The sequence below is a fragment of the Chenopodium album genome, chromosome 25 (genome assembly GCF_948465745.1).
Source record: "Chenopodium album chromosome 25, dcCheAlbu1.1, whole genome shotgun sequence".
NCBI lineage: Eukaryota > Viridiplantae > Streptophyta > Magnoliopsida > Caryophyllales > Amaranthaceae > Chenopodium > Chenopodium album.
The window spans coordinates 16598273-16626188 of NC_137858.1; the positions used below are offsets into that span (position 1 = coordinate 16598273).

At 33.2% G+C, this 27916-nt stretch overlaps 2 protein-coding genes across 2 annotated transcripts; one reads left to right on the top strand and one right to left on the bottom strand.

Moving 5' to 3' along the window:
• Positions 1–18547: 18547 nt before the first annotated feature.
• Positions 18548–20023, bottom strand: LOC145613798 (uncharacterized). Its single transcript, XM_081668848.1, has one exon. The coding sequence runs from the start codon at positions 20021–20023 to the stop codon at positions 18548–18550; it is 1476 nt and encodes a 491-aa protein (XP_081524974.1).
• Positions 20024–22866: 2843 nt separating this feature from the next.
• On the top strand, positions 22867–27876 carry LOC145615584 (11-beta-hydroxysteroid dehydrogenase B-like). The gene is made up of 6 exons (XM_081670658.1): positions 22867–23049; positions 24480–24672; positions 25420–25505; positions 26221–26352; positions 26445–26609; positions 27557–27876. Exons 1-6 carry the CDS (start codon positions 22867–22869, stop codon positions 27854–27856), a joined length of 1059 nt encoding a protein of 352 aa, XP_081526784.1. The 3' UTR covers positions 27857–27876.
• Positions 27877–27916: the final 40 nt, after the last annotated feature.

Sequence of the window (27916 nt, forward strand, 5' to 3'; positions counted from 1 at the left end):
TCGGGCGCTGGTGGTCCGCTGGTTCGCAGGGTCGTCTTTCAAGGGCTATAACTCTGTTTTAGAAGGAGTCTCTGGGCGTGTGACCTATCATTCAAAACATCTTCAAGTCTAGTTTCCAACGCAATTTGAATCGCATCAATCCGATCTGTAGAACTCAAGTTATGATCAAAAGAGTGAACAAAGGTCAGTTTTGACAATTTGTAAACCATCGTTTTTCTTCATTTCTAACTCAAATTCAATTCTGAAAAATGCATAACGACCCTTGTGGATGCTATATTCATTCCTCATGCATATAAATCTGAAAATCAACATTCACGAACATGGTATCTTCGATTAATTAACTCGATTCATCGACTTCCATCTAAATATCATTTGAATCAACTCCAAACACTTCGAAAGCGTCCAAATGACTATAAAATCACCTGAAACATTTAGAAAAATACAAACGGAGCGTAATAAAGCACAAAACAAACAACTTATGCATTTGCTGTAACACCCTAGAAATTCCTTTCCTTTAAAATACACTTTCCCCTTTAAAAATACGTTTTAGGAATATCTAAGACATTACCGCCACCGTGAAAACGGCTAAGGCAACAATCAAAGATACACAGCGGAAGACTTGAAAGCCAAAACTATTTAAATAACACAATTTAAAAACCAAACTAACGAAAGTAAAGTTGAAAATCAACAAAACCAAAGTCAAATAAAATCCACTACAACTTGGAACCACTTAGGGCCCTTATTCAAAACCAAACAACCAAATAATTGTGTTAGTCCAACAAGAAATAAAATAAAACATCCAATGCATAAAATACTACACATCCTAATGGAAACTAGCATGATTCTCTCTTCACTCATGCCCCATCATGAACATGCCTCAATACCTAAAAAGAGTATCTCTACTTGCCCCCACTACTCTCCATTAAAATAGATCATCGTAGGGCCAAGATAAAGACATAGCCAGACACAAACAACACACACAATCAGCAAAGCTGAGTACAAAAGCGTAATTAAACACACTAACATGCAACTCCTAGCACCACACATACTTACCTCATTGCACCTGTTTACAAGCACACACAACAATTAACGAGACACTTTAACTAGTCACTAATTAATTCATTTAGCGTTGATTACGCATCGAACGGGTTTCCTCCTATACCTCCCTCAATAAATTGAGGTTAACTGACACGGGAGCTAACCGTGCCAGCAACAAACCTGTGCCACACATAGGTGGCGGAATTCCAGCACATAATAATAATAATAATAAAAAGGAATATACAGCGTCTTGTACTCCATTAGAAGTTATGATCAAATATAAAGTCACATAACTCCCCCTACATGTTCATACTCAAGGTATATACGTTCCAAGAGTTTTGGTGCGTAATCTCTTTCACTTTACGTTATTTACATATTATTAGACTTGGTGATGACTCTCAAAGCATAACAATTCAATCATCAATAATTATTCAACCAACAAACATATCAATTTAATTCTTGAATAATTAGTGACCACATATAATTTAATGTTGAACCCTTTTTAATTCTACCTCAGTGTCAAAGACACCTTAAACGCATAAAGCGCCAAAAATCCTATCCCTCGGTGTTAAAAACACCTTAAGTGCACAAAGGCACCAACATACTATTTATTCCTTGTGTACATAGACACTTATATAGCTCATTCCTCATGCTTAAAGCATCAATAAAAATTATATGGACCATAATAAAATTCCTTTTCAATATTCCAAACATAATTAAACAATTAGTTTAATTAAACATGCTCTCTATCATGCCATAAATAACACTACAACAATTCACTACTTGTGCCACGAATTATGCCACGGGAATTCTAAATTCGTGGCATAATTTGATCTAGCCACGGGAAAAATAAAGTCAACAAAAAACTTGGTACGACAACAAAATATTATGCCACGGGAAAAAAAATTTCGTGGCTAATTGAAACTTGTACCACGACTAAACTTCTCTTTCGTGGTAAATACACACTTATGACACGAGTTATTATGTTCCCGTGGCAAATTGACACTTGTGCCACAACTAATATTAATCTCGTGGCAAACAAAGACTTGTGTGACGAGTATTTTTCCACCGTGGCATTTAGTTTAACACTTGTGTCACATTAAAATTTAATTCCATGGAAAACATATCTTAATACAAACCGATCACATTGCTTTAAGGAAAATAAACTTAAACTAACTCCATTAATCTTACTGCATAAATAGTAGTTTTATGTTATGGTTAAATATACAATTAATTTTAACCATGAATAAAAAATTTCTTTACAAAGTCCATAAATTTTTTTTTTTTTTTTGGTACTAGGATTCCTACCTCAATTTAGCCAATTACATACATAAGGTCCAATATGACATTTTTACAAAATTTTTGCCATAGTTTCTTTAATATTCCTAGCAACCCATAGATCCATAATGGTAATATTATATAAACATGTAAATTAAAGATGATAATATATATACACCAAATAGCTTCATCCACCACCAATATATATTAGAATAAAACTAACCTCAATCAACATCAAAATAATCCAAATAATGCACTAAAATGGCATCAGCTAGGTTTCTAAAATAAAAATCCCAAATAAATTACACCATAAAAAAGTTCAAAGCTAGGACTTAGCAGCGTTGGGCAAGCAGCAATGAACATCATTGTCTAAGGAAGCGGCCTTTTCTTGCACCTCTATTTCTTTAGGTGCATAAGACAGTATTACTGGAATTGGAGCTGAATAAACTACAGCCTTCAAGGACATATTCTGCGACATTGCTCTAGGATCTGAAACAAATGATGTATTCTTTTTCTGCGAAGGAGGCTATTTAGTAAATCTTGGAGGCCTCTAGTGGGTTTGGTCGAGGTTATAACATTGAGTTCATAAGTCTTTTCTCTTTTTGCAACTTTTGTGGCTTCCTTAATTGTTGTTTTTGCTTGGAGGTTGATCCAAATTTGATGGCTACATGCATTGGCTCTGATTTTCGCTTCAAATCTAGTTTATCCTGTGAAATAAGCCAAGAAATTTTGTCAGAATGTAGTTTTAGTTTGTCCTGTGATAAAACTACAAAATCTAAAATTACAAATTAGCAAAAGGGTAGCTAACCTGAGTTATATCATTTGGATTCTTTAAAACTAGAGTGTACCCGTGCAAAATGCACGGGATATATAAGAAAAAATATATTTAAAATGTGGAAAGTTGAATTTAATGTTGTAATTTAGACTTGAGCTGTAATTGTCGGTTTTGGACTGGTCGGTTATGTTGAACCCTAATTAGTTCTGTTGTACTGAGTATTAATAATAATCGTATTAATAATGTGCTGAGACCTGCTGTGCTATGCTGAAATATGATATTTTAAGCTTTGCTTAGAAGCTCAAAAAACAGGGTCTTACTCTTTTATGTCGGTGTCTACGCAATGCTATTGTTTACTTTTTCAAAGTTATAGAGGTTATCCGTTCAGTGTTATAGGGGTTACTCGTGTTACTCAGTTAGTAAACCCTAATTTGTAATGAGTATTAATAATAATTGTATTAATAATGTGCTGACACCTGCTGTGCTTTGCTGAAATATGATATTCTATGCTTTGCTAAGAAGTTCAAAAAACAGGGTCTTACTCATTTATGTCGGTGTCTACGCAATGCTATTATGGGGCTTACTTTTTCAAAGTTATAGAGGTTAGATGTTACTCGTGTTACTCAGTTAGTGTCATATGGTTGATGTCTTGCTCTAGGAGTTACATACTTTGTTCGGCCATTTGCACAAAAACGTGTTGTACATTTTTTTTTATTTTTTATTTTTTTATAATTAAAGAAGTGGAAAATGTTTGGAGGGTAGTCCCTAAAAAAATGCATATAATTGAAGGGTTATATTTCTATTATAAAATTTATAAAAGAACTACAAAAAAATGTTAGTAGTGGTTTGAACAAAAAAAAAGTTGTTATTAGTAGTCCCATGAAAAAAAAAAAAAAAAAAAAGTGGGATAGGTAGTTATTTTTTTAAAAGTTAAATTAAATATAAATAAATATTATAATGAGTGGGTAGTTATTGTTTTTTTTTAAATATAAAAATGAAAAAAAATAAAGAAACCCCAAATGCATGAGAATTTAGCATTGGGGTTTTGGAAGCTCAAAAAACAGGGTCTTACTCTTTTATGTCGGTGTCTACGCAATGCTATTGTTTACTTTTTCAAAGTTATAGAGGTTACCCGTTCAGTGTTATAGGGGTTACTCGTGTTACTCAGTTAGTAAACCCTAATTTGTACTGAGTATTAATAATAATTGTATTAATAATGTGCTGACACCTGCTGTGCTATGCTGAAATATGATATTCTATGCTTTGCTAAGAAGTTCAAAAAACAGGGTCTTACTCATTTATGTCGGTGTCTACGCAATGCTATTATGGGGCTTACTTTTTCAAAGTTATAGAGGTTAGATGTTACTCGTGTTACTCAGTTAGTGTCATATGGTTGATGTCTTGCTCTAGGAGTTACATACTTTGTTCGACCATTTGCACAAAAACGTGTTGTACATTTTTTTTTTTTTGATAATTAAAGAAGTGGAAAATGTTTGGAGGGTAGTCCCTAAAAAAAATGCATATAATTGAAGGGTTATATTTCTATTATAAATTTATAAAAGAACTACAAAAAAATGTTAGTAGTGGTTTGAACAAAAAAAAGTTGTTATTAGTAGTCCCATGAAAAAAAAAAAAAAAAAAAGTGGGATAGGTAGTTATTTTTTTAAAAGTTAAATTAAATATAAATAAATATTATAATGAGTGGGTAGTTATTGTTTTTTTTTTAAATATAAAAATAAAAAAAATAAAAAAAACCCAAATGCATGAGAATTTAGCATTGGGGTTTTGGAAGCTCAAAAAACAGGGTCTTACTCTTTTATGTCGGTGTCTACGCAATGCTATTGTTTACTTTTTCAAAGTTATAGAGGTTACCCGTTCAGTGTTATAGGGGTTACTCGTGTTACTCAGTTAGTAAACCCTAATTTGTACTGAGTATTAATAATAATTGTATTAATAATGTGCTGACACCTGCTGTGCTATGCTGAAATATGATATTCTATGCTTTGCTAAGCAGTTCAAAAAACAGGGTCTTACTCATTTATGTCGGTGTCTACGCAATGCTATTACGGGGCTTACTTTTTCAAAGTTATAGAAGTTAGATGTTACTCGTGTTAGGGCCTGTTCATATTTACTGAATTGAGCTGAACTGAACTGATTGGAGCTGAACTGAATTGAACTGAACTAACTGATTGGAACTGAACTGAACTGAATTGAGCTGAAATGAATATTTTATGTGAGAGGGAAATTAAGAGCTGAACTGAACTGAACTGAACTGATTGGAGGTGAACTGAACTGAACTGAACTGAACTGAAATTAAGTAAATGTGAACAGACCCTTACTCAGTTAGTGTCATATGGTTGATGTCTTGCTCTAGGAGTTACATACTTTGTTCGGCCATTTGCACAAAAACGTGTTGTACATTTTTTTTTTTTTTTTATAATTAAAGAAGTGGAAAATGTTTGGAGGGTAGTCCCTAAAAAAATGCATATAATTGAAGGGTTATATTTCTATTATAAAATTTATAAAAGAACTACAAAAAAAAAGTTAGTAGTGGTTTGAACAAAAAAAAGTTGTCATTAGTAGTCCCATGAAAAAAAAAAAAAAAGTGGGATAGGTAGTTATTTTTTTAAAAGTTAAATTAAATATAAATAAATATTATAATGAGTGGGTAGTTATTGTTTTTTTTTTTTAAATATAAAAATAAAAAAAAACCCAAATGCATGAGAATTTAGCATTGGGGTTTTGGAAGCTTCACGTTAAAACTGACTCTTAAATTATAATATAGATATTCTTTAAAAATTGAATTTTGTTAATATTTTTTTTTTGGTTAATAACTTTATTTGTAAAATTATAATTCTATATCCAAGTTTCACGCTAAATAAATACTCCTTCCACCCCCTTATGGGCAATTTTCACGGGAATTAATGTGACTATCATTTTGGGACTTAAAATTGGCAATAGGGGACTATCAATAAGGGAAGGAGAGAGTATAATTTAAGATAGTGTACAACAACTACATAGCACTTGGCCACTAGACGTGAATAAATGTTAATTTATTATTTTAAAAATGTTAATTTATTATTTTATAAATGGTAATTTATTACAATATAAATAAGTAGTAGATATGAGCATAATTGCAAAATCGCATTGCAGTGATAAAACAAGCATATGAAGTAGAAAAATTTGATATAAGTAATATAAATTTATTACATTAGTTTAGTTGTGTAGTCGTTTAAAATATAAATGATATAATCGAGTAATGAATATGAGCATATAGTTGAAAAACTGTATATGAAGTACGCTAGACCAAAGACTAAACTGCTACGTATTACATTGTATGACTAGGTTTACTCTAATAGTATCAAATTTTAATTTGTGGTGGTTTACCTTTAATTGGAAACCCTGTTTTAACAATAAACTAATATTACTCTGCTAATATTGTTACTCATCTTTTATTGGCTTATTAAGATAGTTTTTGGATGAAGGAACTCAATTTTTTAAGTTACTCTTTGACTCGTACTTAGTCTAATACCGTAACTTAAACCTTGGGTAACACAGGTAAATGGATATACTGATGTAATAACCTCATCAAATATTCAAACTAGTTGCAAGAAAAAATGATAATATTGTTAATTACTTGATTTTATAGCAATATTTTGTGTTGTTTTCAACGCTTATGTTTAAGTGTTTGATTACGAAAGTTCACAAGCAGTGTAGTTCAATTCCAATTCAAGTTAACTATCCAAGACCTAACATGTTACCATCACACCCTAAATGCAAATTGCCATGTTATTGACTCAACCAAACCAGATACGATATATGACTCGACCTGAACCTGATTTGCATATGCAAAACTATATATTAGCTCAAATTGACCCGACCCAAGCTTAACCTAACCCACATTGACCCGATCCTAACTCTTCTCGAATATCCAAATTGCCAGCTCTATTACATGATAATGTGGTAATTTTTTGTTTCATTCATTTTTAGTTTTTGACCCATTTATCAATAATAATTATATGTACTACTTATAGGAAAAACTATAGTATTGTGTGTACTTGTCAGAAATCAACACTATGAATCTTTTTATTAATAATCAATTGTTAAAATTGGAAGTAATTGATAGTTACTCTACTTTTCTTACAAATGATTGAGGTTTTAAGGATTTGTTCTATTCAACTTTTTTCCAGATACTTATTATTATTTCTTAATAAATTCGGTTCAGATCATATCATAACTTTTAATTATCACTTTTTGCTAAATTTCATTAATAGTATATTTATAAAAATTATGAAAATTTCATATTTGAAATTTTAGAATGAGACAAATCTAACAAGATCTATTTGGATAATGTTTTACTGATGAAGGGAGTATAATATATAATTAGTTACATATAATATAGAGGGATACCCAGTCAATTCCCCAGATAAATAAAATGGGGTATAATTGTCTTTTCAAGTAGCAGAGGAGGGGTACATGCGTCTTTTCATGTACTAGTTGAGGGGTACATGTGTAATTTCCTCACCAAATAGTAAAAGCAAAAAGCAAACAGTAATTGAACAGTACTTAATAAATAACCCTGTTTTTTTAATATATTTACAAAAATACCATCAGATTAACAAAAATTCGTTTATCTGGCAGATTAACTTGTATTTTCCCTATAATATATAATTATTTACATTATCTTTTAACATATATGTCTGATTAAAAAATTAAATTGACCAATCTGAAATAAAATGAAATAACAAATACAAATCAAAATAAAACACACAAATCCCTTTATCTAAAAAAATACCTACAAATCCCACAATTGATAGAATAGGCGGTTTATACTTTATCCTCACTTTTGTCCCCAAAATTAATTAGGCGCTTTATAGAATTCATTATCCGCCAAATTTAGTAAAAAATAAAAACAAAAAAACCTCTCAAAGCGACACCCTTATTGTTTGTGAATCACCGCCGTTCGTGAGCCAAATTTAAGATTCAATACGCAATTCCACGCTTCTCAATCGTCATATCAATTCCTTGTAAAATTTCCAAGGTAAGATGGGTTAATTGTTCATTTTTCTTATTGTTTCGTATTTTTAATGAATTAAATCAATGGCAATGACTACTTATTTGTTATTTCAATCTATATACGTTAACAGTTGAATTTAGTTCTAATTTAAGTTTAATTGTAATTGCATGCTCGAATGGAATTATATATATACTCTAATTGTAATTTTGTTTTTGCAATTTTCCGCTTCAATTTTGCTGTGTTTTTTTTATTGATGAGTTTTTATCGTATGGCATATTAACTGATTAGATTAATAAATTCAGTTTATTTAAGTACTTAAAAATATTTTCTTGGATACCTTTTCAATTTTCTGTTCAATTTGCGTGCACAACGTTGTTTGAATGCAATTTATTATTCTATTTACTGCATCTCTTTTTTTTCAGTATGTTCTTTTGTTGAATAAATCGTAGTTCATGTTTATTATGCCATTGTTTAATAATTAATACATATAGCTTAGCCTTATCTTTAGCACTGTTATTATAAGCTCGAAGGCTCTTTTTGTTGTTGCTCTAGGTGTCAACAGATGGGCTGTTTAACTGTTCAAAAGATGGTGGGGGATATAGGATGGTAGCAGGTTCGATGGTTGCAGAGGGGCAGTAGGTGGAGATGTTCTAGTGGGCCGTGGTATGGGAGGGTAGAAGGTTTGATGGTTGTAGGGGTAGTAGGTAAAGATGTTCTTGTGGGGGGCGGTGTGGGAAGGTAGCAGCCAGGTTAGATGGTTGTAGGGGCAATAGGTGGAGATGTTCTGGTTCGGGGGTAGAGTGGGAGGGTAGCAGGTTTGATGGTTGTCTTAGTAAGGTGTCTCTATTCTACAAGAAAGAACACGAAGCAATTCCCATGTACATCTTAGTAAAAGGTGTCTCTAATCTACTTGATTCTTAAATGTGGTTGTTTATGATGTCATCAATATTGTTAGGGCTACAAGTTTATCTAGAATTTCTTAAAGATGCCTGAAAGTATCCTGTGAAAATTTTCATCATGGTTATGGGAATATGTTTTAAAGTATAATATATAATGTGTGACATGTGAAGCAAACAAAGGATGGTGGCACTTGTATTGTATAAATATAGGTGTTGATCGTCTGGCAAGAATCGAAAAAATAGCCTTTTTACAGTGTTTTGGACTAAAATCTAAGTTTGGAAAACGTTACTATACTTATTTTAGTGAGAGACTTCGGAGCATTATTGGTTCAATATAAGAGTTACTTGAGTTTGGGAGTTGGAGTTGTATAAATTGGTGGCTTTGGAATGTGAAAAATCTATTTTTGACATAGTTAAGTATTGATCAAATGAAACTATGGACATTCTCTGAAACTTTTGAATTGTTGGTCACCATACATGTGGTTCTGGTGCTATATTTATTCATTGATGCTGACTAAAAAGAGGTAGTATTGTTATGAATGTCTTTCATGCACACACCTTCCTGCATACTTGCCCCACTCTTTCCTGCACACACCTTCCTGCATACTTGCCTAATTCTTTCATGCACACACCTCCGTGCATACCTGCCCCGATAACAAAAGATTAAACATTAGAACATCATATTGTCTTTCTTACTACTTGTGGTTGTTTCACATGTCTTCATTAGTTGTTGTAGCCTTCTTTGGTTGTTGTTGCCCTGCTGCCTCTTGTTCCTTCTGGGAGTTCTGGAGTTAGTCTGAATTGCTGCTGCTAGTGGGCTTGGGCCACTTGGGTCCATTGCATATTCCCTTTTTTATTCATATATAGTGATTCAACTCTATTTTACTTGTTTTTCCCTATACACGTAAACAAAAAACGATTAAGAGGCTGGAGAGACAAGGGTTGATGATAACAACACATCGCGATATTATGACAAGGAAGGACAAATTGATTTATATCTTGAACTTGAAAATGCATCTTCACATAGTGAGCCACTCAACAACAATGAACTCATGAATATGATAGAGGAAGAGGAATCAAACATTTCAGCAGGTTTGAATTATCCCTTAATACATAATTACATATATAATGTGCTCAAATTGGTTTTAGTCATGTCAATTCTATGCCTACTAAGCTTATGCATGATCTAAGTACAGTTGGGAAAAAAAGGGAGAATTTATTGCAGGAAGCTTACCCCTATTACCTGCTGGTGAAAAATTAAATGTGGAGTTCGATGATGATGATGTTGCCTTTTGTGACAATGCCTCATTGTTTTCTTTCTTCTTGGGTCAACAAGTTCGTAATAAATCTGTTTGTCCGCCAATACAAGTCAAAGGTTGGAATGAGTATACATTTGAAATATTAGACCATTCGTGGGCTTGCATCCAAGTAATATCGTTTGTCCAATATAAGTCAAAGAAGCGGAAGCCATTAGGAATGATGTGGACAAAAAAATTGCAGAGAACAATGCAGTTTGGGAGAGGAGATTTAGTCAACTTCTGGATTTTCTTGGAGTAGGAGGTTCTTTGAATAATGATGATTCAGGAAGTGAAGGTTCATCAAAAGTGAAGTAAGTACAACTCGATCTTACTAGATTACCATATCTCTCCCTGAATTCACATTCAATCAACTGTAGTTATTTCCTATTTATTTTACTTTGATTTGAGAGTTTTCTTGCTGTAATTTACTTAGACAATAATCTGTTGTGTAACCTTGACAAAATCATGATCAATGTATTTCTAATGATCTGACTTTTCAATAACTTTATATCATACCCTTCTTCATCTGATGAACACTAGCAAACATCTCCTAGGACTGATTTTGTATCCTAAATCTTTTGGGTAAAAATCTGATTGGTTTACTGTCAAAAGATTTTCTTAGTTCAACCTCTAGCATTAGTAGTATTAGTAAACTACAGGTCCATGACCTGTCTGCTAGCAGAATGTCAAGTTCGCTTCCGTTTTTCGAGGCCATTTATGCTAATTCATGAACTAATCTTCAAGTCTTGAGGGGGTGTTAGAGAAAGAAAATGTGATGTTAGAGGTGGATAATTTTAAGTTGTACCAGCATTTAAGCAAAGGCAGGAAGGAAAAATCGAACTTTGGAATCCTAATAGCTGACATTCTGCACTTGTCTTCTCTTTGTTCTTCTATATCTCTCTCATATTGGCATATTTGATAATGTGGTAGCTCATCACAAAATGGCTCATGTTTGTAAGGATTTTAATGACATGAGGGTTTGGTTTGAAGAAACCCCCCCCTGTGTCACGTGTTATATTGTTTATAATTTATAGTTTATTTTGGCTTTTATAATAATTTTTGTAACTAATTCTTTTTGTTTTTCATTCTTGTAGGTAAAAAGGAGAATGCAAATCACAAGATATAGTACTATTTATTTTTATCAAATTACATATAATGTAATATTTTTATTTCCTTTAGTAGGAGCATTAAAAGGCATGACTCTTTGGTTTTTTTATTCATGTTTCCTTGTGTATGTGAATAGTGATGAGTCATATTAATTTTAAACATCTTTGTTTTATGAATATTAAACATCAATTAGAAAATCTATATATCCAAATTTATTATGTGTTACGAAATTTATTTATTAGTCTCAAAAAACTACCAAATGTGACTTATTTAATTGAAAAATATCATTTAAAATTTTTAGTCACGTGTTGATCATGCCACGAGCCCACGACAAAGATCATCAATAGTAAATTTGGTAGCCACGGTAAAAATTCGTAACAAACTACTTGTTTAGCCACGATATTATTTGTGGCAATGGATATTATTTGCCACGAAAGTATTTGTGGCAAATAAGCATACTAGCAACGGTAATATTTGAGGCTACGAAGTTTATTAGCCACAATAGAATTTGTGGCAAATTAGTTGCTAGCCTCGTTAGTATTCGTGGCAAAAGAATTTGTATGCCACGTGTATACCCGTGGCATAAAATCCAATATTTGCCTTGACATCCTTTTTCCCGTGGCAAATTTCTTGCCACGGCTTCTTGTGCCTCGGGAGGAAATTTCAGAATTCCCGTGGCTAAAGTGCATAGCCACGAGAATTTTAAACTTGTGCCACGATTTTTCCCGTGGCACAAAGGTCAATTTGTTGTAGTGTAAATATGTAGTCCATATACTCATGCCAAAATATAATTTTCCAATCCATAAATCATCACAAATAATTCATGCTTCACAATTCAATCACCAACTCCAATAATTCACAATTTAATACATAAACCTTAGCATGATACTACTTGTAATTGATTGAAACCAAGCCTAGCATGATTCTACATCATCAAAATATGCTAAGTACGCAAACGTACCTTGAATATGATCTTAAAATCGCCACGACTAGTAAAAATTGCTCACTTCAAAGTCTCCTACACATTTAAATTATAATAGAGTATTAAAATCCACTCTAAACAAATTTCCAGCAATATATACTATTTTAAAACCCCTCATAAATTAATTAGAATAAGCTGAAATTATATTTAAAACACCATAATTAAGTCCCCCTTAATGGGTAATTTAAATTTCCTTCAAAAACATAATATTTAGGGTTCTACATAAAATTCCTGCACTTTATTTCTAATTAAAACTTGCTGTAATTTGGTCTTAAAGCACTTAAATTGAAGATCTAAACATTAATACATCATATACTTTCATAATTTCATAAATCAAGAACCTAGGGTTTCAAAAATTGGGGCTTTTTAATTAAAAACTAAATCTGAAAATTTATTAATATAATTACAACATTCAAACATCAAAATTAATCCCAAAACTCATAATTTATAATTAGATCTAAGCATGGATTAAATTAGAAGAAGAAAGATTAAGTTTTTTTTTTCGAGAACCACCCACGGCAGCAGCCACCACGGCGTGGCTGGGCTGCTGCCGCTTGCCACCGCGGCTGCTGGCCGTGTGCTGGTGGCGCGCGGTGGTGTGCGGTGGTGGTTCGGCCACATGTGCGGTGGTGGTGGTGGCCGGCCGTGAATAGGGGAAGGGGAAGAGGAAGAAAAAAAAAGAAAGAAAAGTAAGGAGAAAAGGGGAGAAGCTTACCTTGGGTTTTCTCCACTCTGGGCAAAGTTGATTTGCCTCATAAGTGGGATATTTATACCCCTTCTCTACCAACCCTTTTACCCTAAACTTTCCTCTTTTAGTTTTCCTAATCCCTTCCCTAATAAAACTTGTTAAAAATTAAACTTTCTTAAAATAAAACCCCAACTTTTAAATAAAATAATTAAATAAACTTTCCTTTTATAATAATATTAATTAAAATGCTTTAATTAAAATAATTATAAATATTTAAATATTTCATAAAATACATACTTTAAATAAAATACGTATAAAAATACGGGGTATTACATTTGCGACCTAAAAAGCAACTAAAAGACCTAAAAAGCAACTATAAACTTAGCATAAACGTGCCTATAAATCCTATATAAATGTGATTCATCATTGGGTCACTAAATTTAGTTGGTTCTTAAAAAGTCGGCTCAAGTCTAGTTTGAATTTAAATAATGCTAATCAAACACCAATTAGTCTTAGGTATTCTTGGAGTACAAAGTACTATAGTACAAAGCCCAATATAAGATAGGTTTAAAACCCACTTAAAAAGAAGTGCATGTGAGACAAAATTACACAAAATAACAACTTAAGAACGCATAGGCATGCGAGGTTTTAAGGAGCAAGTGAGATCATTAAAACCTTGCATGTGCTTGCTCGGTTCAAGGAGAATGAGCCAAGTGAGGTTAAATCAACTCACTCTCATATCTAAAGCTTGTAAGGTTATATGGGATGACTCCATGAGCTTAAGCCTTGGTGCTAGTAACTGCTTAGCCAGCTAGGCCTTAGGCTTGTGCGCACTAAAAGAATATTGGAGTGTTTTGATGAGCAAAATTCCATAACAACCTTTAGTATTAGTTGTGGCCTTGCGGGGACTTATTAGGATCCTAATATGTCATACATGGCCTAAGGGTAAAGGTTGGGTTTAACAGTTAGGCCCGGGAGCCCACTATTGTGTTATTGTCAGTTAGGTGTTCAGTGTAATTTTTTAGTCATAACTAAATAAAGCTTTATAGGGGGTGAGTTCTCACTCAATGGTCGACCAAAAGGGTGACCTTATGGCTAGGAGCTATGGGTGTAATCTTGGATATAAGAAAGCCTTTGAGGACTATAGCACATGATGATGGTTAAGGAGAACATCCAATAGGACAAACCGATTTGGTGATCTCGACTAAGGCGGGCGTTAGCGAACCGGCCTAGGTTATGGCTCGGTACGAAGCATGCTGACCCTACGAAAGCGTGGATTGATAGGGTATGGTCACTACTATGGCGGAGACTACATGGAAACCTCCCCCATGAAAGAACATGCATGCATGACCTAGTCACCATTGTCTTTGGATCCTACGTTGGTGGGAATCATAGACACACGTGGCCATGGGATGGGTGTTTTGGAAGAGCCTTGGCAAAATAGGATGGTATAGCCACGATTACCTTCACAGGGCGTTTGGAATGTGGGAATGAGAGTTTGGGGATTAAAATGTGGGAATGAGATTGGGAATTGATTGTTTGGAATATAGAAAAATATGACAATACTTTGTTTGGGTAGTGGATGGGAATAAATGGGGAATAAAAAACAAAAATACAATATTACCCTTACTAATCTTTCTCTTCCATCTTTTTCATTAATAGCAAAAATGTCATTTTCTACTTATTCCCATTCCCACCCCCCCTCCATGGGTAATAAAATGGTGGGAATTCACCCCATTTATTCCCACTCCCATTCCCTACTTTAATCCCATTCCCATTTAACAAACAATATATTTTGTTTTTATTTGGGATTAAAATTCCCATTCCCACCCACAATTCCCATTTACCAAACACCCCCTTAGCGGACTATTGTAGTAGGGAATCCTTGACATTAACTAAGTCATCATGAGAATAATGTGCTTGGACAATTATACCCTCTAAAATGTTTATTTACTTAATTGCCCTCATTATAGTAAATTAACTCTTTTTTTAAACTCTTAAGAATAGTGTGAGAACTGGGGACATTTAACCCCTAAAATATTTATTTACTTAATTGCCCCCAATAATGTTGATTAAGGGTCTGTTCTCTTCAGATTATTAGTTCAGCTCCAATAAGTTCAGTTCAGTTCTTATCTTAATTTCCCTCTCATAAAATATTCAGTTCAGCAATCAGATCAAACCCTAGCTCTTTTTGTTTAAATTCTTAAGAAAAGTGTGTGAACATTTATACCCTAAAAATATTTTGAACATAGTTTCCTCATCAATGCTACTAACAACTAAAGTTATGATGTAAGGTCAAATCAAAAGAACTTTCTGAATATTGCTAGCTATAGCGCTCGTATCGCGCGCGTTAAGCTCCAACCTCAGGTTAAACACAACAATTATTGAATTTGAATCGAACCTCGAGTTAGGTTTCTTGTTTTAGTTTCCAAGTTCAAGCATGCTCCAAATTTTCAAGCTCGTGGGTTTACAAATCAAGCTTATATATAAGTTCACGAATCAAGCTTAAATATGACGCATTGGGTGTACCGTACAGGCGTACACAGCACCCCATGAGTATTTGGTCTCATTTTGATGATTGTTTTTTATTTTATCAATAAATGAAGAACAAAAACTAACCATAGGTTAATTAGGTATACGGTACATCTAGCCTACAGGGGCGGATCTATTCATGTGCACAGTGAGCCACGTGACTCACTAGCACAATAAATAAAAAATAAAAAATCAAAGAGACCGCCTATTACAGATAGGCGGTCTCTTTGTTGCTCTCTATTTGAGTTTAGACCACTATCAGTTTTTTTAAATATCAAAGGCACTCTTTGTTGCTGCTATTGCTACATGAATTTAGCACCATGCCATTTTTTAAAAAAATATTAAAGAGAGCTGTTATCTAGTAATCTAGATAACAGTTCTCTTTTTGTCCCCCATTGAATTTGAATAATTTTGTGCGCTGCTTTCATATTTCATTAAAGAGACATGTATTTAATAACCAGTCTCTCAAAAAGTTATCTCACTCTATATTTGTGCAACTAATTTTAATATTTTCCCACAAAACTAATTAAGTAAAAAATCATAAAGTTAGTTTAATGTAATAGTTTTATAGTATGTATTTTTATGTCCTATTTTTGGATTGAAATCATTTTGGTAAAATGTATATATATATATATATATTTTATACTAGTATAATTTTTGGATTGAAATAAGTGATCAATTATTGATGGTGACTCATAAGTTCGAAAATCCCGGATCCACCACTACATCTGGGTGTATGTAACAAATTCTACACGTCGGGTTAAGCCTAATATCCATATCTTTTGTAAACCTTGCTCAGTTTGATTCGAAAACTGCTGACAACTTGTGAATACAATAGAAAATAGAAGAAAGGAGATTTAACAAGGAAAAATTGATTCTAATAATCTCACCTTTGACCGGTTCGCCATTAATAATCCCACCTTTTGATTATTATTTAATAATCTCACCTTTATAGGCGATTTCCTTCTATTGGTCCCTAACAGGTTGGTAACCGGTTTTAATAGGTGAATATGTTGTGTGTCACTTTGTGATCAGTTGAAAATTGTAAAAATTAAAAAATAAAAGAAAAACCAAAGAGTTAAATAAAAAAAAAAAAATCTCAACCATATCTCTGTATCTCAACCCCACGCCACTTTCTATCCCAAGTTCCGGCAACCCCCTTTCCCACCCCCACCACCATCGGAATATTTCCCTCTTCACGACCCACTGTATGACAACGCCCCCCTCCACATCACTTTTCCTCTTTTATTCCCCTTTCTCCAACTTCTCAGTGCTCCTTAATCTCGATCTCTACATATTGAAGCATTATCAATGGCTCCCAAAATCATAAAGTTAGTTTAATGTAATACTCCCTCCGTTTTTAAATACTTGCTCCAATTCTCCATGCGCGGAGTTTTAGGAGAAATTGGAGAAAGTAATAAAATATGAACGTAGTGGGGTTAGTGGAAGAATGAAAAATTGTAAAAAGCAAAAGTAGTGGAGAAATTGGAGGAAAGAGAATATGAAATTAATAAAATATGATAGTTGTTGGGTCCACTAGGTGAGAGAATTGAATTAAATATTGTAAAAGCTTTCCAAATAAGGAAATGGAGCAAGTATTTAAAAACGACCGAAAAAGGAAAGTGGAACAAGTATTTAAAAACGTAGGGAGTAGTTTTATAGTATGTATTTTTATGTCCTATTTTTGGATTGAAATCATTTTGGTATAATATAATTATTATTTTTTTTTTAATACTCGTATAATTTTTGGATTGAAACAAGTGATCAATTATTGATGGTGACTCATAAGTTCGAAAATCCTGGATCCGCCACTGCATCTGGGTGTATATAACAAATTTTACACGTCAGGTATAAGCCTAATATCCATATCTTTTGTAAACCTTGCTCAGTTTGATTCGAAAACTGCTGACAACTTGTGAATACAATAGAAAATAGAAGAAAGGAGATTTAACAATTAAAGTTAGATAAAAAAAAAAAAAAAATCATCAATTTCATTAATATAAAGTAAAATTTCTTGTAGGAAGCTTTCCTGTATCTAGAACAAAATGAGGAGATATTGTTTATGCATTACCAATCTATACAGAAACAACAAAGTTCATCAGTTGACAAGGTACCAAAATCTCTAACCAGCTCACTTGTACTGGAATACTAAATTAAAATCATCCCTGCTATGATACTCCACAATATCTATAGCTATTCCACAGATTGCCTACAAAGGCCAAATCAAACGTGTTTTGTGCAGCGCTAAATCCATTAACTTGGCCTTTGCTTGATGAATGTCAACACTCAAAAAAATGATGAGTTTACCCTTGTTCATAATAAGAATAGAGTATATGTTCCTCTGCCAGAATGAAAACATACACGGATGACACTCTTCACACTTCAGAAATATAACAACTGCAGTAACTCATGCGTGGCTGGTGGCAGAGAAGCATAGTTACACTGATGAAGCGGAATATGAAGTATACTTTGAGACTTCACAATATGTCTAAGGGTGAGTGGATTACTGGGATTACATTACTCAGCAAATTTGTGAAAGGGAGGCTTTGGATTGAAGTAACCACAGTCTCTGTTACTCAAACTCAGGTATATGTCAAGCTCAACTATTTTATGAAATGTTTCCATGCTTTGATCCAAAATGAAGGGTCAAGTATCCATATGATCACACCCAAGTCGGAATGTCAAGGATCCAATGTGGTTACTTATGGTCATCAAATGAAGATTCCAAGCCACATAGACCAAAATGGCATAATACTATTGTAATATAGAGTCCAAACCTGGCCCAGCAAAAAAGATTTCGCAACAGTGTAGCTTGTGGGCAGCCATCTTTAAACTTCAATGAAATTTCTATAAAAAATTTCCAAGAGCTAACACTCTATTTTGAAGAGACTATACATCATTTGTAAAAGATACAGGAAGAAAAAAGTGGTTGATCATCCAGCAACTCGACTGTCATACAGAGCCTTTAAAGAATCAGCAAGTTTTGCATGCCCAGTTCGGTGGAGACACTTCTTGACTCTCAGAAATACAGAATGTTTAGGCTTAAGCCCTTTCCCAAGCATTTCTACAAGAATACTGTAAGCAAAAAGAAGATCCCCATCTTTCAGGTGAAGGCTTGCCAATACATTGTAAATTTCCTGCGCCCAGCAATGCGAGCATTTATCCTCTGCAGCAGTTCTAATTACATATCTATGTGCCTTCTCAAACTGTTGGGAACGGAAATAGCCTCTGATGAAAGCATAATGAGTCGAAAGATAAGGCTTAACATTGCTAGAAACCATATGGTCATAAAACATAACAGCCTGATCTGACCTTCCATATCTACAGGCGAAATGAATCAATATTTCAAAACTAATTAGGTTTGGGGAACAGTTTCTACTAAGCATATCTTGGAGAACAGAGAATGCTTCATCAACATTTCCTCGCTTGCACAAACTACTAATCATGTAATTATAGGTTTTACAATCAGGGTCACACCTTAATCGCCTCATCTCCTCGAACAGATTTCGTGTATCTTCAAACAGACCTATACTACACATATGCTTCACCAATACATTGTAATAAGACACCTTCTCCTCCGTAATCTCAATGACATATTTAGCTAAATCAAATTCATTCAAGGAGCAAAGCATCTCAACCAACGAATGAATCCCAGAACTACGACACGAACCACCAACTTCATTTAAAATCTCTATAACTTCAGTAATTGATTTTTTAGCATTCTCCACACTAGTACTCGAAATGGGCAAAAACCCGAACGCCTTTTCATTAAGGCAAATCTGCTGATTCCGAAAATCTTCCAATAATTTAAGCATAGCAGCATAATCTCCCAAAAACCCACAATTGGCAACAACCAAGCTACATATATTTGCATTTCTACAATAACTTGGATGTGCATCTTTCAACCAAGTAAAAAATCGCAATACTGGCACTTCCAAAATATTTAACCAACATAAAACATCAAGAACTAACTTCAACTTATTCAAACCAATTGAATTCAACCTAAATTCCATATCAATTCCGTCACCTCTAATTATATCAATTATGCAATTAATATCACCAATTGATAGTTCACTATTAATCAAATAACTAATTGTTTTGGCAGAGGAATTAATGCAAGAACTATAAAAGAATTTAGAGCAAAAGGTATACCTCAAAAAATGTCTGCTACATTTATCAGAACCCATCAAATTCTTAGCAGCTTGATAATTTGAATTCGACCCATTTGAGATAATCGATGTAAGATAAGAACTTGAAGATTTGGGGTTGAAATTTTGATGAAATAAGGAGTACCCAGTTGAGGAAATCCGGAAATTTGTAGCATTTGAAACAGTAGAAAGAGAAGTATAATGGGTTTTGTAAGGGTTTAAGCCGTATCTCAACTTTTTGCAGATTTTGAGAACTCCCATCTCATATTATTCGGCAGATGAGCTATTGAGTAATCGGGTTTATTCATAATGTGGTTAAGCCAAGGGCTATTAGTTTTTGAGAAAATATAAAATACTCAAGCTGAGTAACCACTCAAATTGTTACTCGGGACATGGTTGTCATTTCGCCTGCTTAAATAGGGGGATAAAAAAGGTGGGATAATAAGACCGTCTTTAATGGTGAGACTCAACTTTAAGTATTGAAATACAAAATGCGTCGCCCACTTCTCAATTTAGAGACTCATGTGAAGTCTAAGTTCTCAATGGTGAGACTTTTTAAATTATACTAATGTCACTTTCAATTTATGACCAACCAAATCATATTATAAGTTTTTTTTACAAAAATAAAATTAAAACTTAAATAAATTACAAAACATATTATAATATTGATAAGGGCCCACACTTTTTGTCAAATGAGACTCAAAGTTGAATATCTAAACATAGCAACTTTCTTTTGGAGTTGCTAAGTTTAGATACCAATTTATTGGTATACATTGCAAAAAATACTCCATCTCTCCTAAAAATACTCAGATCACTCACTTAAGTCTCACCATTGGAGAGTGTCTACGGATAAAAGTTGAGGATAGAAAAAAAATAATAATAATGCTTGTTTAGAGGGATGAGGATTAAAAGGGAGTTGATGTAGGGATAAAAACACCAAAAAAAAAAAAAAAAAAAAAAAAAAAAACTTATCCCCCATTTCTATAACTAAGGGAGGGTGGTATAAGGGGAAGGGATAAGAAATGGGTTAAAAATTATACTTTCTCTGTTTTATTTTAGTTGCTACACTTTTACTTTCATGGTCTCCTAGACAAGGAGAGAGATGGAGAGAAAAATAAGATGGACTCATGTGGGTAGGAAAGAGAGAAAAGAATGTAAAAAGTGAAAAGTGCTGCAACTAATTAACAATTTTCAAAATAGGATAGTGTAGCAGCTAAAAAGAAATGAAGGAAGTACCAAATTACCCTTAATGAAATTAAAAGGATAAAGGGAAAGGGTAGAAGTTAATAAAGGTATTTTTATAATTTTATTACTTATCCCTAATTTATTTCCCATACTTACTAAACATGGGATAAGAATAATTTATCCTTGTCCCACCTACAATTCCATATCTTAATCCTCCTTCCTTATCCCTCTTATTCCTATCCCTCGAACCAAACGCCCCGTCTTCTTTCCCATCTCAGATTTCCTCTATTTTTGGCTCATTCATCAATCATAGTCTAGCTTCCTCCATCAACGTCTCCTCCATTTCCATCACCTAAGGTAGTTGCTGCCGCGAACAAGATGCTACCCTTAAGGGTTTGACATGGCCCTACTTGATTGACACTCTTTATTACTAGGGGTTCGTTTTGTTCAAGAAACTGCGTTGTGGGCTTGGGAAAGGACGAAGAAGAGGAGCGAGGACGACGGGGAAAGAAGAAGATCGGAGGTTGACGGGCTTGAGAAAGATCGGAGGTCGACGGGCTTGAATTGAGAAAGCACGAACAAGAGGAGGTCGACGATGGCTGTTGTGATGTGTTCGGCGGAGAGATGATAGTTGTGATGATGGTCGTTGTGGTGGCTGTGATGGTGGTAAATGCCGAAGAGGAGAGATGAATAAGAAAAGACTGCCAGGCTCCAGCTATGGATTGTTATGCACGAAGTTCAAGACCAATATTTACAAGATTGCCATTTGAGTAACAATATTGAGTAACCTGGGGGCTCCCTTATTAGTTTTTTTCCTCTCTAAAATTAAATCAAAATTTGGTAGAGAGAAAGCTTCCCTTTTACAAAGCGATAACCGTAGAAACTTAAACCAGTGTTATGGACACGGTAGATTAGAAATATAAAAGACGGACCTTATTTGTGGAGTGGTTCGTTTACCTGCGTTATTAAGAAGGTTAGGCACATCAATAATAATCCCAATTTAAAGATAGCATTGGCAACTCTTGGCATAAGAAGCACAATATAGTATGAACATAGTATAGACACGACAAGACAAATAATCACGCTAAAATAATTTAAATTTGGCTTGGCACGAAAGCAAAATATGACATGGCATGGTGTCATGTGAGCTTAATTGGAATGTGCTTGAGCTTCCCTTTTGAATATTTCGGCACATCACGACACGTATTGAATTGGTTCAGTGATGGATTAGGCCTCGTAAGGCCCAACACATGTGGCAACACAAGGCATGACTTAAGATGATCCACATGTATAATTAGCTTGCCAGCTAGATTAGAGAGTACTTTATTAAATTTAAAGGTCAAAGAATTCAATTCTTACTAGAAACACTTTGAGAAAGGGGGTTTATTACCCCTCCCATCAATCAATCTCAATTTAAGACTTTAACCATTTAACAACTTAATACGAATCAAGTTGACCTTGATGGGTTTCAACCCGACAAGACTCTTCATCACATCTATTTACAAAAATTATATTTATTGTAATCAAGGCTTGATGTTGCCACTTCAAAATTATGAGTTAACCTAACATAATAACCCAAAAACTAAACCAATGTTAGCCTAATAATGTTAATCATTATTTGGGCGTGTCTATGTCTAAAGGGTTGGCAAAGAAACGCCAAAAAGGGAAGACCATCAGTCATCATAGTAAACCTTTGATAAAAGACACGTGCCATAAACCACCTTTGCATGATAATTTAGTGTTCAACATCTTCATGTACCACGTACAATTCATTCTCATCTTCTTCACTTCTTATCAATTTTATTTGTCCATCTTTCTCAAATTTTCTCATTTTATTTCTTTCTTTCTTTCTTTATTCTCAAAATAAATTAGACATTGTTAGATAATTATAGGAGATAATTAATTAGTTAGTAATAAAAATGGATTTTGTGAATTCATTCATGAATTTTGTGGTACCACCGGCAAGCTTGGTAATGTTAGCATTAGCATGGCCAACTTTGAGTTTTATAAATGCATGTGAATGGGCTTATGGCTTGTTTTACTATGAAAGTATGGAAAATAAAGTTGTTATCATTACTGGTGCTTCTTCTGGACTTGGCGAGGTAATTCTTACTACTAAGTTTATCATCATTTTCTTGAATTTGTGTGTACTCCTATGATTCCCGTAATAACAGGTTTTGTATACAAACGAGTGTATTGTTTACCTACGACAGATTGATGGACTTAATCATTTCAAATCACATTTAATTTTATCTCTATTCACGTGGACTCTAATCAACACCTATTGACCATTGAAATTTTGGAGTATGTATATGTAAACACCGGCCTCGCTCTGATCTTAAATATATTAATTGTGAGAGTAGGGTCTGTTCACTTCAGTTTAAGTTAGTTCAGTTTAGCTCCAATCAAATTAGTTCAACTCTTAATTTCCTCCTCTCATAAAATATTCATTTTAGCTTAATTTACTTTAGTTTAGTTCAGCTCCAATCAGTTCCATTCAGTTTAGTATAAATATGAACAGGCCCTTAGTTATGATCACTAGATTTGGAAAAATCACTAAATAAACTGAAGAGTGAAAGACCGAAAGATTTTGACCGTAAACTTTAAAAAATATGTTTAGTAATAGAGTATATAAACCAATCTTGAACCTTGACCATCCGGTTCGTATAATCTATTAATAGAGTATATAAATCATGTTAGTATAATATAATAATAGACTGTATAAAATATAGACTAATCGTGATGGTTGAAGCCTAGGATTCTATCATTAGATTATACGAAGTGTAAACTTAATTTTACCACAAAGAATATGTATGATATCCGATGTTGTTATGTTGGTACAGGACTAGAAGATGAGCTAAGATTAAATTTGTTAGTAATAGAACAAAGTTCGCTCTTTAAGCAAAATAGGATAAGTCCCGTGCCATGCACGATAATTTTTAATACTTATCATTAGTTTAAGACTACTATTCAATTATAAAAAAATTATACCTAATTGCAAAATAGGATGAAAGTTCTGTAATTACAAAAAAAAAAAAAAAAAAAAAAAAAAAAAAAAAAAATTTAAAAATTTATCACACTAGAGAAAACAGAGAGAACAATATATGCACGACTAATAAAAATACCTATGAATTACATTACAAAGTTATAGATAGAAAACTATTATTGCATATATAAATAAGATATACTTATCAAATAGGAAATGTATTATTATTGTATAGTTTGTATTAAAAACTTCTCTAAGAAACTTTGGCCAAAAAAATAAAAAAAATAAAAAATGAAAACTTTTGGAGGGAAAATTTTTAACCAGGAAATAACACGTGTCATTCTTGATTTTGCCTTTAGTATAAAGTTATAGATATGAACTATGAATAAATAAATATCATGCTTAAACTATAATTAAATACAGTCTAGTCTGCATAATTCACAACAATATCAATTTGTGCTTTACGATTATTAATTACAAAAACATAAAAAGAGTACATGTTACTTTTTAGTAATAATATAGATCAAACAAATTTCATTGTTTCAGCAAATTGCGTATGAATATGCAAAAAGAGGAGCAATTCTTGTACTAGTTGCACGAAGAGACACAAGGCTCCGTGGGATAAGTGAGAATGCAAGACAGATCGGTGCAAAGCATGTCATGATCGTGGCTGCCGACGTTGTTAAAGAAGACGAGTGTCGAAGGTTCATCACCGAAACAATGAGTTTCTATGGTCGTGGTAAACTTCATGACACAGTGCGATGACTTAGTTTACAATAATACTAATTGATCATGTTATTTCATTATTAATGGTCTTTATTATCATCATCCTCGTCGATTTTCTACTCATATACTGATATACGTGGTCAAAGTGAGACAACACTAATATACGTGGTCAAACTATATCCTCCGTTTTATATGAAAAAATACAAGTTTATCTTGATGATAAACAAAATTTGTTTATCTAATGGCATTTTCATAAATAAATCAGCAAAAAATCTCAGTCAGCATGGCATTCTCGTAAATAAGTTAACATTTGTGGGACCCGCCCGCATATTAATAAAAGTTGTTAACTTATTTACAAAAATGCCATGTTGACTGGAGTGAATTGTTAATATATTTACGAAAATGCCATTAAATAAACAAATTTTGTTTATCATCAAGATGAATGGGGGCTCCCTCGTTTTATATTGTTCTTTTCACTTAAAATCTTTTTGCGAGACAACAAAGGTTGAAAGTGAGAAAAATATTTTGAAACAGGGCAGTAGTTTTTAACTTTGTTTTCTTTCTATCTCTTTTGTGTTTTTGTCAACCGTTATGTTTTTGTCTATTTTGCTCTTCTATTTCCGGAGTTTTAGTTGACAATGTTTATGTTTAGTTTTGTTGACATATCTATACAAACAAATTTAATTTACAAATTTTCATTACGTAGTAAATACATACAATTGAAAGAATTACTAATCTAACTTGATTTGTTTTCTTATAGTCGACCATTTGGTGAATGCTACAAGTTTGGGTCATACATTCTACTTTGAGGAAGTTAATGACACGTCCACATTTCCTCATTTGATGGTGAGAATTATCTATTGGTGTGCTTGATCAATATTATGTTTCAATTACTTTGTACAAGTAAATATTTGAAGGAATACTTTGTACAAGTAAATATTTGAAGGAATACTTTGTACCTCCTCTGCTTCTTTAGGGTTCGTTTGTCATCACTGTGGTTTTCTGTTTTTTGGTTTTTTGTTTTTTAAAAGTATATTATATATGTCACATAATGAATCAAAAATTATTTAGACTTATTAAAATCATGATAATTTTGAAAACTGACAACAGAAAAGTGGAAACACCTTTTTCTTGTTTCCTGTTTTTGGTTTTTAATTTTCAAAAGAACAGGAAACTGAAAACAAAAAATGATGCTAATGCTCACATTTGCCAATCTTTCAGTCACATTTGCCAATGCTCAAATTCAGGTATTAATATCTTTAATTATCGATAAGTAAAAATAAAATTATAAAATGTTAATATTTTGTAAATATATATCGTGACAAATCTAACACGATTCCACATGACTATAATTTTTATTAAGTACAAATCATAAACACAGTTGATGGAAAGCATGTGAATAATGATAAATTTAAAACGTGTCAACTAAAAAAAAAAACGGAGATAGAATAAGCTATTGTTATCTGTTACTTTGCATATATCATGGGAGAAAAGACCTAAAAGTCGTAATTGTACATAGATGATGTTATAGCTAATTTTTGTATACATGGTTAATCATTAGGATATAAACTTTTGGGGAAATGTTTATCCAACCTATGTCGCCCTTCCTTACTTACGACAAACAAAAGGTCGAATCATTGTGAATGCTTCGGTTGAGAATTGGTTTCCTTTGCCAAGGATGAGCTTGTATTCTGTAAGTGCCACATTCCCTCGAAATATATACTACTATTAATTTGTTTCCATGGTTATAATAATGTCGTCATTCTTTTTATGGCTATTAACTAGGCAGCAAAGTCGGCATTGGTGAACTTCTATGAAACATTGAGACTTGAAGTGAAAGAAGATGTAGGAATAACAATCGCAACCCATGGATGGATTGGAACGGATATTACAAGAGGCAAGAGCATGGTTGATAATGGCGCGGAGATGCAATGGAGAGAAGAGAGAGAGGTAATAGTAGGTCCTAAAATATTTTGATCTTTCTAATCTCATGGTCATTCTCATCATGGTCGATGCATTTACAACTTACACTTGCACGATTTTTGTATGATTGCACCAACCGTATGCATGGTAACATGTTCTATCCAAAATGTATAAAAGAAAATCTTAAGCAAGCGAGAGCACTACTTTTTGTTGTTTAAAAAAAGTTTCGTTAACCAAAAAGAGAGATATAGAATGGTTGTGTTAAGGTTACCATCAATTATACATACTTTGTTTTCTACACTTTAATTAAGGTGGTACTGGTTTAGTCTGAATTACTCCGTATTAGAATGTGGTATAGTCTGGTCTAGTGTGGTATTTTTATATGGTCTGCTCATTATTTTTATATGTCTGATATAGTACTTTTCTAGTTTGATATGAAGTTTCAATATGGTCTTGTCCGATTTTAGAAACTTGTCCGATTTTAGAAACTAAGAAATATTTTAGATTCATTCCCTACTATTCCCCTTATCCAATACCCCCAAGATTTTGCATCATTTGTCATACTTCCTTATGCTTGTATTGCTATAAATTCAATGAGAGTTAGGGCCTGTTCACATTTACTGAAATGAGCTGATTGGAGCTGAATTGAGCTGAGCTGAACTGATTAGAGCTGAACTGAACTAAACTGAACTGAATTAAGCTGAAATGAATATTTTATGAGAGAGGGAAATTAAGAGCTGAACTGAACTGAACTGAACTGAACTGATTGGAGCTGAACTGAACTGATTGGAGCTGAACTGAACTGAACTGAAATTAAGTAAATGTGAACAGGTCCTTAGTGAAGAAACAAGCTATCATATACTTATTTAATTTTCCATTTCTTTTCTTAATGACGAGGAGACAATCAATGAGGCCTTTTGCTATCAATTTTTGTTTGATTAATCACATTTTCTCTATTTTCTCCATGTTTGTAGGTACAAGCTAGTGGTGGAGCAGTAGATGAATTTGCAAAGCTAATAGTGGCAGGGGCATGCCGAGGAGATCCCTATGTGAAGCACCCGAGTTGGTATGATGCATTCCTTCTATACAAGGCATTTGCACCCAAGATTCTCGGGTGGACGTTTCGTTTACTATTGGGGGCCGAAAACGGAAGGACAACATCTCTTATTGGTGTGGGTAGTAAGCCATTATTGGAGCCTGCTTCTCCTAAAAAACCATCCAGTCCAATGATAGGTTCAAGGGCCACATATGTGCAACAAATGAAGGTAGAATAAGAGAAGTCTTGAGTGTATTAATACATGTTTTGCAATTTCTGTGAGATTTTTTTTCTTTTT

What these genes read in the sequence shown, in the direction of transcription:
- LOC145615584 (XM_081670658.1), top strand. Translation starts at nt 22,867, where the DNA reads ATGGATTTTGTGAATTCATTCATGAATTTTGTGGTACCACCGGCAAGC. An exon ending in AATGAGTTTCTATGGTCGTG is followed by an intron (nt 24,673 to 25,419) that starts GTAAACTTCATG and finishes GTTTTCTTATAG; the next exon opens with TCGACCATTTGGTGAATGCT. An exon ending in CCACATTTCCTCATTTGATG is followed by an intron (nt 25,506 to 26,220) that starts GTGAGAATTATC and finishes GTTAATCATTAG; the next exon opens with GATATAAACTTTTGGGGAAA.
- LOC145613798 (XM_081668848.1), bottom strand. Translation starts at nt 20,023, where the DNA reads ATGGGAGTTCTCAAAATCTGCAAAAAGTTGAGATACGGCTTAAACCCT.